This window comes from Podarcis melisellensis (genome assembly GCF_964234715.1).
Source record: "Podarcis melisellensis genome assembly, chromosome: 3".
NCBI classification, from domain to species: Eukaryota; Metazoa; Chordata; class Lepidosauria; order Squamata; family Lacertidae; genus Podarcis; species Podarcis melisellensis.
Genome location: NC_138530.1, coordinates 1,664,812 through 1,678,102, shown reverse-complemented (window position 1 = coordinate 1,678,102; position 13,291 = coordinate 1,664,812). Strand labels below are relative to the sequence as shown.

Sequence of the window (13,291 nt, the reverse complement as noted above, 5' to 3'; positions counted from 1 at the left end):
ATCTGGCTGTGTTTCCCCAGCCATTCTGGGCGGCTTCCAACAAAATATGAAAAATACAATAAAATATCAGACATTAAAAACTTCCTTAAAGAGGGCTGCCTTCAGATGTCTCCTAAAAGTCATATAGCTGTTTGTTTCCTTGACATCTGATGGGAGGGCATTCCACAGGGCAGGCACCACCACCAAGAAGGCCCTCTGCCTGGTTTTATCATGTTTTTAATATTCTGTTGGGAGCCACCCAGAGTGGCTGGGGAAACCCAGCTAGATGGGCAGGGTATAAATAAATTATTATCATCATCATACTGACTACGATACGAAAACTTCAAAATGCTCCATAAAGGGATCTCAAGACCATGAGGTCTAGAAATATGGCTACGATGCCAGATCTTTGAGAGCACACCGTGAACAGAAACTACTCTCATCCAATCCAGATTCAGTGTGGGAAGCACACCTGTGATCAATGCGCTTCATTGGCAGGCTGCGTTGCAATGCCGGGTGGCCGGCCGTGTTCCTCAAAGGAGCCGACACAGAGGTGTTGTTCGAAGCGCATCTTCAAATGGAGATTTCCTCGAGGGTTGGAGAATTAGATCAGGAAATGGTTGGGGAGATAAGCACAGCCTCATGAGTGGAGCCAAGAGCCGGCCGCCGAGTCAAGGCCGGAGCAGGGATTCCGGAGATAGCGTACATTCTGTGCGGTTGGGAGGAGGGTGGCGTTTCATGCGCCGCAGCGGCCTGGGTGCTTTCAGAGCCACCGTGGCGTGGGAGCATCACAGAGGAAATAAACCAGAGGGCGAGGAGGCCTTTCCCCTAATTCTCCAACCACTCTACAGTCTGAGAATCACACTGCAGTCGGATGCCAGTTGCTGGAAAGCACACAAGGATAGAGCACTCTTGCGCACAAATGCTGCTTGCGGGTTTCCCACAGGGCTGACTTTAGGTTGGATGAGGCCCTAAGCCACTGAAGGGAACGGGGCCCTTTCTATGTCCAGCTGTCCTTTGCCAACAACAAATTTCACTGTTTTTTGTGCTGAATATATACTATATGGTCATTTATGGACCTAATAGGTCTCTAAGGCCATTTGCAGGGACGCGGGTGGCACTGTGGGTTAAGCCACAGAGCCAAGGACTTGCCAATCAGAAGGTCGGCAGTTTGAATCCCCACAAAGGGGTGAGATCCCGTCGCTCAGTCCCTGCTCCTGCCAACCTAGCAGTTCAAAAGCACATCAAAGTGCAAGTAGATTAATAGGTACCGCTCTGGCGGGAAGGTAAACGGCTTTTCCATGTGCTGCTCTGGCTTGCCAGAAGTGGCTTAGCCATGCTGGCCACATGACCAGGAAGCTGTATGCATATTTCATTGTTAACTGACTTCCTTGGATCCCTCCTATCTGAATTTCATTGTATCACCTTATAACAGCTCTCCAATATAATTTTTCTACTAAAATTAATGCCGTCGATTAACTATCTTCTTTTCTTTTCTTAATATACTAAATCCAAAAAAGAAAGATAAATTGGGTTTTACAAGAAATATGTGTTTAATTTTTTTTGTTGTTTTTCTTGTTTTAGCAATGTAATGTGTTTGCTTTTGTGTGTTGTTTTCTTTTCTATGTTATAATTGTGGAAAACTTAATAAAAAAATTGGGGGGGAAATGCATATTAGGAGAAATTCTCCGTAAGGTGCTGAAGAATTTTCACGAGGACTTCTAAAAAGAAGAAGAAGAATTTGTAAACTCGTATGGAGAACTGAACTTTAGAGCGAAAAAAAATGAGAAACTGAGATCAACCGAAACTGACAGATTCTCCCAGCCCTCACGGCCCTTTTGTCCTTGTGGACCATGAATCAGCCCCTGGACGGAATCACCTCAGGTTCTCCCTTGTAAAAACTAAGCTCTGGACTTGACTCTCCAGCCTCCCCTCCCCGAAGCGGCTGCCTTGTTGCTTGACCTTTCCCTCCCCTCCCCCCATCCTAATTCCACCTAATCTCTCTCTCTTCACATTTGGTTCCAAATCCAGCCTCCCTCAGCTTCCCTGGATTAACCAACTTGAACAATTTGCATGCAAAGCTTGGGGAGCACCGGCCAAAGGGACTCGAAGCAGCCCCAAGCGAAGAAAGATGCTTTTGCACCCGGCTCTGCATTGAGCGCAGTATTGCACGCACTGGCTGGCAGAGGCTCTCCGAGGGTTTCCCCCATTCTGCTTACTCCCCAGCCCTACCTGGATGTGCCCCAGACCAGACCTGCACTTTGAATGAGCTGCCACCTTTCCCGTCACATCCACACAGGAATTCACGCAACCCATTCCTATCTTTCCAATTGCTGGCAAGTACTGTCATACCTGTATAAGTACAGTTAAAGCTCTGGTTTTCCCAGTAGTGATGTATGGAAGTGAGAGTTGGACCATCAAGAAGGCTGATCGCCGAAGAATGGATGCTTTTGAATTATGGTGCTGGAGGAGACTCTTGAGAGCCCCATGGACTGCAAGAAGATCAGACCTCTCCATTCTGAAGGAAATCAGCCCTGAGTGCTGACTGGAAGGACAGATCCTGAAGCTGAGGCTCCAAGACTTGGGCCACCTCATGAGAAGAGAAGACTCCCTGGAAAAGACCCTGATGTTGGGAAAGATGGAGGGCGCAAGGAGAAGGGGACGATGGAGGATGAGATGGTGAGACAGTGTTCTCAAAGCTACAAACATGAGTTTGACCAAACTGCGGGAGGGCGACTAAATGACTAACTGGACACGACTAAACTGGACACGACTAAATGACTAAAAAACAACAACAACAATCAAGGCTGTGATCTCTTGCGGTGCTCCAAAGCGTGTCATGGGTATGGGCAGGCCAGCAACAGCCTGATCTGTTCTCTGGGTGAAGCTTGCCCACCGAAGAATCACCCACTTACGTCTCGCATCAACCGGGCCACTGGTCCACCCAGCTCGATACTGCCTGATTTTTAGCATCTCCAAAGAGGAATAACAGACTCATGAGAAGAGAAGACTCCCTGGAAAAGACCCTGATGTTGGGGGAAATGGAGGGCACAAGGAGAAGGGGACGACAGAGGACGAGATGGTGGGACGGTGTTCTCGGAGCTGCCAGCATGAGTTTGACCAAACTGCGGGAGGCTGTGGAAGACAGCAGTGCCTGGCATGCTCTGGCCCAGGGGGTCACAAAGAGGCAGACACAACTAAACGACTAAACAACAACAACAGTCATACCTTGGGCTACAGCCGCTTCAGGTTGCGTTTTTTGGGGTTATGGACCACCAAAACCCGGAAGTACGACAACGGGTTACTTCCGGGTTTCGGCGGTCGCACATGCACAGAAGCGTTAATTGCACTTTGTGCATGCACGCCGAATCGCAACCCGTGCATGTACAGACGCACAGAAACGGGTGGCTAATGCTGCAGGTTGCAAATGTGCATCGCACACGGATCACATTCACAACCTGAGCGTCCAGTGTAGAAGGCTTGTTATGGGGCAGTCTCAGCAAGACAAGGTGGCTGATGGGAAACTCCCCATGGGGGTCACCTTCATAATGCTGTCTGTCCTAAGAGATGGGCGGATGATGATGATGATGATGATTACTACCTTGCCCATCAGGCTGGGTTTCCTCAGCCACTCTGGGCGGCTCCCAACAGAATATTAAAAACACGATGAAACATCAAACATCAAATGGAAGTGAGAGCTGGACCACAAAGAAGGCTGATCGCTGAAGAATGGATGCTTTTGAATTCTGGTGCTGGAGGAGACTCTGGAGAGTCCCATGGACTGCAAGAAGATCAAACCTCTCCATTCTGAAGGAAACCAGCCCTGAGTGCTCACTGGAAGGACAGATCGTGAAGCTGAGGCTCCAATACATTGGCCACCTCATGAGAAGAGAAAACTCCCTGGAAAATACCCTGATGTTGGGAAAGATGGAGGGCGCAAGGAGAAGGGGATGACAGAGGATGAGATGGTGGGACAGTGTTCTTCAAGCTACCAGCATGAGTTTGACCAAACTGGGAGGCAGTGGAAGACAAGAGTGCCTGGCGTACTCTGGTCCAGGGGGTCACGAAGAGGCGGACACGACTAAATGACTAAACAACAAAACATCAAACATTAAAAACTTCCCTAAACAGGGCTGCCTTCAGGTGTCTTCTAAAAGTCAGATAGTTCTTTATTACCTTGACATCTGATGGGAGGGCGTTCCACAGGGCAGGCGCCACCACCATGAAAGCCCTCTGCCTGGTTCCCTGTAACCTCACTTCTCACAGGGAGGGAACCGCCAGAAGAGTCTCGGAGCTGGACCTCAGGATCCAGGCTGTAGGATTTATACCCCGCCCATCTGGCTGGGTTTCCCCAGCCACTCCGGCCGGCTTCCAACCAAAGAGTAAAAATACATTAAATATTAAATAGAGTGCCTCTGGACCTGGAGGCTCCATAAGAAGAACGTGCTGGATCAGGCCAGTGGCCCACCTAGTCCGGCCTCCTGTTCTCACAGTGGCCAACCCAATGCCCATTATGGGAAACCCACAAGTAGAATTGAAGCACAAGAATGATCTCTCCTCCAGAAACTGGTCTAAACTAAAATAGAAAAGCCCCAAACAGGGTACGCTTTTTTCTTAGGGGACTTCACTCCAGCCCTCTTGAACATTTCGGTTGTCCTTCTCTGCACTGGGATATTGCAGATGACGATTTAGATTTAGTTCCCAACAGTCTATAAACTAAACGCAAGGGAATTTACAGTCTGGGTAAATATACACACACTTGAATTAAACTCAAGACGATATTGTTAACTCCCATAAACAATCTAAAAACTACCGTATTTTTTGCTCTATAAGACTCACTTTTTCCCTCCTAAAAAGTAAGGGGAAATGTGTGTGCGTCTTATGGAGCGAATGCAGGCTGCGCAGCTATCCCAGAAGCCAGAACTGCAAGAGGGATTGCTGCTTTCACTGTGCAGCGATCCCTCTTGCTGTTCTGGCTTCCGGGATTCAGAATATTTTTTTTCTTGTTTTCCTTCTCCAAAAACTAGGTGCGTCTTGTGGTCTGGTGCGTCTTATAGAGCGAAAAATACAGTAGAAAGGTCTTTAAGGCGACAAGATGAAGGAATGGAGCCAAACTTGGCAGAAGAGTTTGCGAGCTGTATCTCTCAAATATCACATTGTTCCACTGATATGAGAGGCATCCTCTGGAGTTATTAGAGCAATTCGTTTGGAAGTGGGAGCTGGCTTCAAACTTAATCTGTTTGTTATATCTCCACCCCACCCTTCCACCCTGAGCACAGTTTTTCACCTCCCCCTTTCACCCCCCCACAACAACAACTCTGTGAGGTAGGCAAGGCAGAGAGACAGTGGATGGTTCAAGGTCAGCCGGCGAGCTTCACAGCTGAGTGGGAATTTGAACCCTGGTCTCTCCCATGTCTTACTCCAACACGCTCTCTAACCATTACATCAAACCGGCACTTAATAAAACTTCATTCCTTTTTCTACTATTATTTTCTCATGGGTTTCTATGAGATTTGACCCGTTGATATCACACACACACAGAGGAAGGAAACCATGGAAGAAGACAGAAAATATCGATCCAGTAGACAGACAGTAGGATTAGAAGCTCAAAGTCCTGGATTCAAATCCTGTCACAGCAACAGACTACTTAAATTTGCTGCCAATGTGCTTCCTGTGACCATTACAGGCTGTTTCATGTGTACGGGTGTTTGAATTAATTCCTCTAATTATATTTATGTATTGAAAAGTGATGTGAGCTGCTTGGAGAATTTTGCGTAACGTGCAAACAAAATACATTACGGTTCAAGTTTCTTGTATTAATTCACAAAGCCCTGGGACAACTTAGGTCCAGGGTACTTCAGGGACCACCTGAATTCTCCTATCCCCACTCAGTCATTGAGGTCATCTGCAAGAGCATCACTGGTCATCCCCCAAGTTGCTGGGGCTCAAAGCTAAGCCTTTGGTGCCATTGGCCCTGTCCTCTGGAACTCTCTGCCACTGGAAATTCACCAGACGCCTTCTGTGTCGACTTTTAAAAGCCTGCTGAAAACTTTTGTATTCTGCCAGGCCTCTGACCACATTGGTCCACAACTGTTGTTTGAGGTCTATTTTTAACTTTTATATGGATGCCATTGTGTGGCTTTTATGTTTTCATTTCTGTAAACTACTTCGGTTTATTTTTATGTTGCAGCAGTATACAACTATTCTTATAAATAAATAAATAAATAAATAAATAAATAATGCAACTATCAAGACTAAATGATAATAATCAAGGTTGAACAAGACAATGTCACTCAAAGGCAATTTAGGCTATAATTCCAGCACAACCATGCAGTGGGGGGAAACTTGACCTCTTGGTCACAGAAGGGTCACCCCAAAGGTCATCTAGTCCCATCCCCTGCAGTTCAGGAATCACAGCTAAAGCATCCCTAACAGATGGCCACCCGACCTTGGTTTGAAAACCTCCAACAAAGAGAGTCGACCTGGTACTGGCACATTTGCCATCACTAAAGCCACTGGGATCTTAGCAAAGGTTGCAATTTTCCCACAGCCATTGTGCGCCAAAACTGCAATAGGAATTGAGTCTTGGGCTGAGTTTTCCAACCGATCCAATCCCTTGTAACCTCTGGAATTGGCCTCTGCTTTCCATGGAGCTGGACTTGGCAACTAGTGCAGCCTAATAATAATAATAATAATAATAATAATAATAATAATAATAATAATAATAATGTATACCCCGCCCATCTGGCTGGGTTTCCCCAGTCACCCTAGATGGCTCCCAACAGTATATTAGGTAAAGGGACCCCTGACCATCAGGTCCAGTCGTGGCCGACTCTGGGGTTGTGGCGCTCATCTCGCTTTATTGGCCAAGGGAGCCGGCGTACAGCTTCCGGGTCATATGGCCAGCAGAACTAAGCCGCTTCTGGCGAACCAGAGCAGCGCACGGAAACACCGTTTACCTTCCCACCAGAGTGGTGCCTATTTATCTACATGCACTTTGACATGCTTTCGAACTGCTAGGTTGGCAGGAGCAGTGACTGAGCAACAGGAGCTCACCCCGTCTCGGGGATTTGAACCGCCGACCTTCTGATCAGCAAGTCCTAGGCTCTGTGGTTTAACCCACAGCGCCACCCGCGTCCCTTAACAGTATATTAAAAACACGATAAAACATTAAACATTAAAAACTTCCTCAGCCATCTCAAGGGATCCTGCGCAGCCTCTTTTGCAACAAGTGCCCTGGTTCTTTCTTGCCAGAGTCAGGAAACTACAAAAGTCAGAGAGGCCTTTTCCCTAACGGACAGTGGCATAGCGTGGGTTGTCAGCACCCGGGGCAAGGCAAGTAATTTGCGCCCCCTAACCCGTGGATTTTAGTAGGGGCAGAGAGCTGCGAGTGCGAGCGCGGCCCCCCAGATGTTGAGCCCGGTGCGGCCGGCCCCCCCTGCACCCCCCACGCTACGCCACTGCTAACGGAGTCCAGCTGCTGTTTACATTCTGTAGCAAGCAACAGGTCCAGCCCCCCCCCAGTGCCCTGGGATGTGAAAAGGCCATTGTCAGAGGGTTTAGGGCATGGGTAGGCAAACTAAGGCCCAGGGGCTGGATCCGGCCCAATCGCCTTCTCAATCTGGCCCATGGACGGTCCAGGAATCAGCACGTTTTTACATGAGTAGAATGTGCCCTTTTATTTAAAATGCATCTCTGGGTTATTTGTGGGGCATAGGAATTCGTTCATTTCCCCCCCCAAAAAAATATAGTCTGGCCCCCCCCACAAGGTCTGAGGGACAGTGGACCGGCCCTCTGCTGCAAAAGTTTTCTGACCCCTGGTTTAGGGACTCTTTCTGTTCTTGTGACTTAGAATTATAGGATTGTGGAGTTGGAAGGGACCTCCAAAGGGCATCTTGTCCAACCCCCTGCAATGCAGGAATCTCAGCTAAAGCATCCATGATAGAGGGCCATCTGCTTAGAAACCTCAAAGGAAAGAGAGTCCACCACCTTCTGAAAAGTCCCCTGTCGAACAACTCTGACCATCAGAAAGTTCTTCCTGACTTAGTTGAAGTCTCCTGGAAACGATGCCTTATGAGGAACGGCTAAGGGAGCTGGGCATGTTTAGCCTGGAGAAGAGGAGGTTGAGGGGTGATATGATAGCCATGTTCAAATATATAAAAGGATGTCACATAGAGGAGGGAGAAAGGTTGTTTTCTGCTGCTCCAGAGAAGCGGACACGGAGCAATGGATCCAAACTACAAGAAAGAAGATTCCACCTAAACATTAGGAAGAACTTCCTGACAGTAAGAGCTGTTCGACAGTGGAATTTGCTGCCAAGGAGTGTGGTGGAGTCTCTTTCTTTGGAGGTCTTGAAGCAGAGGCTTGACAACCATATGTCAGGAGTGCTCTGATGGTGTTTCCTGCTTGGCAGGGGGTTGGACTCGATGGCCCTTGTGGTCTCTTCCAATTCTATGATTCTATGATTCTATGATTCTATGATTCTATGATTCCTTTCTTGCAGTTTGAAGTCATTGGTTTGAGTCCTAACCCTCTGGAGCAGCAGAAAACAAGCTTGCTCCATCTTCAGATATTTGGCTAACGAGTTTATGGAGTGCTGTCCCCAGGGAAGCTCAACTGGTCCTTTCATTACATATCTTTAGGTGCCAGGCAAAAACATCCCTCTTCTCCCAGGCCTCTAACAATCTACGTCCTTTGGAACTGGGGTTTATTGCTTTTGTTTGTTATTATGCTATATATTTTTCCGTTATTATGTTATAAACTACACTGTGATCTTTGGATGAAGGGTGGTATAGAAATTTAATAAAGAATAAATATTTCGGAGAAGATAAAAAGCTGTCCTTTTCTGGGACACCTGCACTGAGCAACCGATTTCGGTTGTGCTGCTGCTACAGATTCAATTGCATTTATTTCTTTGTTTTATTAATACTCTTTTTGGGCATAAGTATTGCCAACCAGCAACAGCAGTCAGTGTCCTCTCTCAAAAGGGTGTTCTGAACAGGAACAAGAAGGAAAAGCCGTAGAAAGATTTTTTAAAATGTGAAATAATCCAGCACAGAGGGAAAGCACCAAAAAAATCGAAACCAGGAAGAGAGGGTGTGCGCCATATTTCAAGCAGACTCTGCAGGGAAGCGCTTTTAAGAGCTCGGGATTTGAGAAACAATTTGGAAGCGTTGCAACAGGCTTCAAGGCTGTCTGGCCTCTGGGGGTCTTTGGCCAGAATTCCAGAGCAGCGGCATAAATCAGGAATTAATCTGATTGCAAGCAAGAGTTAGGAGCTTAAACTGATCTCTTCCTCTGCGCGTCAAACTGCGCCCAATTGCATTCGTTTGTCCTTAAAAATGCTCTATTTGTAGCTGGCTTAATACGCCGTAAACAGAGGCACATAATTTCTCCTTTTAAAAAGCGTCAAAGGAAAGCCTTCTGTCCCCATTAAGAAGAGAAATGTCGGAAGGGTCAAAGCGAAAGCCTGTCCAGTTTACTCAACAGGCAATATGATTCTGTCTTCACTCCAAAGTTCAATGTGACTTACTCCTAAGTAAAAGTGCGCAGAACTGAAGATGAACTACAACATGCACAGCTAAAGATTTAGACTTTGCAATACAGCTGACCTTTCTCACTTTATTGTATGGAGGCAAGAGAAAATATTGAGGTGCAATTAATACATTTCTGCCTACAGAAGGGTCCTTTTCTCATTTCCCCCATAGAATATCTAATATTGTGCAAATGAACTTTGGGATAATCCAGGGGTTTCTTGCCCACCCACCTCAGATCACATGACTTAGCCCATTGGGGGGGGGCACTTTGAGTACGATGAGGAAACAACAAGTAAACTTCAAGGACGCTAGAGCTTTGGGGCCAAAAAGGCCTGGGATTTAATTTCTCTGCCTTCTGACACGGGTTCCCTTCTGCCCACCTCAACTCTCCATCTGTAAAATGGGAACAAGCCCTGGAACGCCAAGCACGCAAAACGGGTAAGGGGAAAAACATTGCTACGCATTTGGATTATTATTGAAAGCTTGGCAGGTCAGGATCCCACGATTATGCGAAGTGAGTCCCACTGGGCTCTATGGCGTTTACTCCTTCGTTAGTGTGCTCACGACTGCAGACTGAGCTGAAAGATGCTCTTAAAGAATCTGAGGCTCTTGCCTGGCGCAGAGGATCTTCCGAAGCTTAGTGGAAACGAGGGTGGCAAAGAAGATCCCCTATAGGACTTCTCTGGGCAAGGGAACCCCCCCTTCTATTTTCAACGCTGCCCACTCGAAGGAATCCTGCGCATTGCAGACACGGCGAGACCTCCCCCCCCCCACGCCTTGGCTTCCTGTGCGTTTTGATTCACATGTTTGGAAACTGGCAAAATGACAGGCTGGGTGTTCCCCATAAACAACCCACGAGCCCTGAATCCACGAGCTCACCTCCTTCTTCTGGGAACAGCGGAGGAGCAAAAGAGATCCTTTTTTGTTTTACTCGAGAGAAGCATGAAGAAAAACAAGCTTCCTGAACCTCGGTCGCTTCCTGCACAGGAGGGTAGTTGGGGGGGGGGGCAACCTTCCTCTTGCTAAGCCCACGCACCCACCCCCAAAAAACACCCCTCTTGAGGGCAGGTAGATAAAATCAGCTCACGCCTTTTACGACAGATTAATAAATCGCCTGCATCACTCGCAGCGTCGGCTCTCTCTCCCTACAGGGATTAGGAAGCGGTCACGCACAGATGGCAAGGGGGAGGGGTCCGAAAAGTGCTTCCTAACTCTTGCAGGCCGCGATCCGGCGCGCCTACTCGAGAGTAGACCCCGCGGAATGCAGCTGGGCTTGCTTCTGAGGGACCAGGCGTGGGATTGCACAGTGAATGCATCTGGTAAGAACCTCGGCCGCTGCCTTATGACAGTCGGAGAGACCACTGGTTCATCCCACACAATATTGTCGACACGGGCTGGCAGCAGCTGCCCAGGGTTTCAGCCAAGGATTTCTCTCGCTTCTGCCTGGAGATGCCACCGCGGACTGAACCTTCTACAAGCAAAGCAGCTGTTCTGCCTCTGAGCTACTACCTTCCTCATTCCGTGCAAAAGACATCTTTATGGCCCAGCCTATGCATTTTTACTCAGAAGTAAGCCTGATAACTCTTCCTAGTACATTTATATATACCTATCCGCAGCCCAATAACGCACCCTACTGCATGTTTACTCAGAAGTAACTTCCACTGTGCCCAACAGCATTGACTCTTTGGTAAGCATGCTTCGGAAGACAGTGGGGTCAATAATGCGAGAAATTCCTAAGCACCCTAAGCAGCCCCCCATCCCATAATCGGCAGCCGCCGCCCTCCCCCACCCCACCCCCAACTCAGCAAAAGATCATTCGGCCACAGCTTCTACCCAGACACACCAACGACCCTCCACGAGAAATTCCGGAGATCCCAGTCGCGCCTCCAAACCCAACCAGTAATCTGGTTTGGTGGTCTTAAATGGGGAGGGGGGAGAGACGAGAGAGGAGGGGTCTGCTTTCCAGGGAAGACCCTTTGTCTTCATTGTTCCTCCGCGCTTTAGCATGCATTTCACGCTCCCTGCCTCCAGACCTCTCCGCGCCACTTTTTCCATAGAAGCCTACTGAGGTGGGGGGGGGTCATTCTAAAAACAACCAGTCCCCCACTTTTCCAGAAACAGGTTTGCTTTAGGTCTGGGAGGCTGTTGCTGTTTTTTTAAGGGAGATTTTTCTTCCGGGCGCCGCTGAGAACGTGCCATCTCCTGCGCACACACCACCCGGAGACTACTTTCGGGGCGGGGGGGGGGGGGGACAACAGAAGAAGGCGAAGGAGGAAAAAACGAGTGGACGGGGATCGGGGCGTGAGCCGAGTTCTGAGCTTGGATAATGATGGAGAGAGAGAAAGCGATTATATAGCTGGAAGAGGGGCTTTGTGTGTCTATTGGAGAGTAAAGTAATAAGGGAGGGAACCCCCCCCCCCAAAGAAAACCACTCAGAGCTCAGCGAAAGGTTTCCGAAGCCCCTTCTTAAGTTGCCCAACTCCTCTCCAAACCGGCGTCTCCCTCTCCAAAGTGGGAAAGCGGTTCTGCAACGCAGCAGGCGCGTTTGGGGAGGCAGGTCCGGCCCCAAAGGGGAAACTGAGGACAAACTATACAGGTGGAATGTGGCGGCGGCGGGGTGGGGGGAGACAGGCACGCACGCACACTTTCTGGGGACAGTCCCACCCACCCCCTCCGGGGCTTCGTGCAACCTCAGGCGGCGCCCCGGGGCGCAGACGGCGGCGACGACGGGCGCGCGGCGAGGCCGCCTTACCGATGGTGGTGATGACGGTGATGGCGAAGTAGAAGGATCCGGCGAACTTCCACTGGACGCCGGCCTTGTGGGGCTTGAGCTTGAGGACCACCCCCTCCAGCTCGCAGTAGTTGGCCTCGCTCAGGTTGTACTTGCTCTTGAGTTCCAGCTGCTTCTCCTCCAGCGCCGTCCGGTCGGCCGTCTCCGCCTCGGACTCCAGCGCGTCGAAGACGGCGGCGCCCACCAGCAGGTAGGTGAAGGTGCAGATGATCAGCGCCAGCGTCCGCACGTTCTGCCGCTTCATGGTCCCGCCGGGCTGGGGCTGCCGGACGCCGGGGAGCCGCGAGCGGAGGGCGCTTCTGCTGCTGCTGCTGCTACAGCCGATGGAGACGAGGATGGAGAGGAGACGCAAGAAGCGGCCGTTGCCTGGCTCATGGCTGCTGCTCCGGCGCCGGGCTGCTGCCTCCTGCCTCCTGCCGCCGCCGCTGCTGAGGCTCCCGCGGCAGCTGGGCTGGCCAAGGCGACGGCTGCTCCGGGAAGGCGGGCGGGCGGGCGGGCGGGCAGCACCCGCCGCCCAGGCTCCCCGGGGGGAGGGAGAGCGCGCCGGAGGGCGGAGGGAGGGAGCCGCGGAGCTGTTCCTTCAGCACCACCTCCAGGAGAGCCCGGGCCACGCCGCCTGGGCGGGAGGCCTTGGAGGGGAGAGGGGAGGGGTGCGGTGGGGAGGGGAGGGGTAAGGAGAGAGGAACCCCCCCCCCCCAGGGAGAAGACCCCCGGGCCCGCACCAGCGTGGATCCCAGGGGTGTTGTTTCCTTGCCCCGCGCGCTTTGCTAGCTCGGGAGGGTTGGAAGAGTGGTCCTGTCCAAGGCTCCGCGGGGCAGGGACCTCCGGGAAAGGGTCCTTGAGAGACAGCCGTCCGACCACCTGTGTTTACAAACCTCCGGGGAATTATAGAATTATGGGGTGGTAGCGTTGGAAGGGATCCCAAGGGTCTACTAGTGCAGCGAAAGGATCCTGGAGAGGCGGCCGCACAAACTCTGTTTTAAAA

The 13,291-nt window shown here is 50.1% G+C and overlaps 1 protein-coding gene across 1 annotated transcript in view; it reads right to left on the bottom strand.

Annotated features, from left to right (window-relative positions):
- Nucleotides 1-12,774, bottom strand: part of KCNK3 (potassium two pore domain channel subfamily K member 3) — a 98,593-nt gene extending 85,819 nt beyond the window's left edge. Inside the window, exon 1 of the mRNA XM_081904405.1 lies at nt 12,268-12,774. Within this exon, the coding sequence (XP_081760531.1) occupies nt 12,268-12,550 (283 nt within the window). The 5' untranslated portion in view covers nt 12,551-12,774. The remainder of the gene's footprint in view (nt 1-12,267) is intronic.
- Between the last annotated feature and the right edge of the window lie 517 nt (nt 12,775-13,291).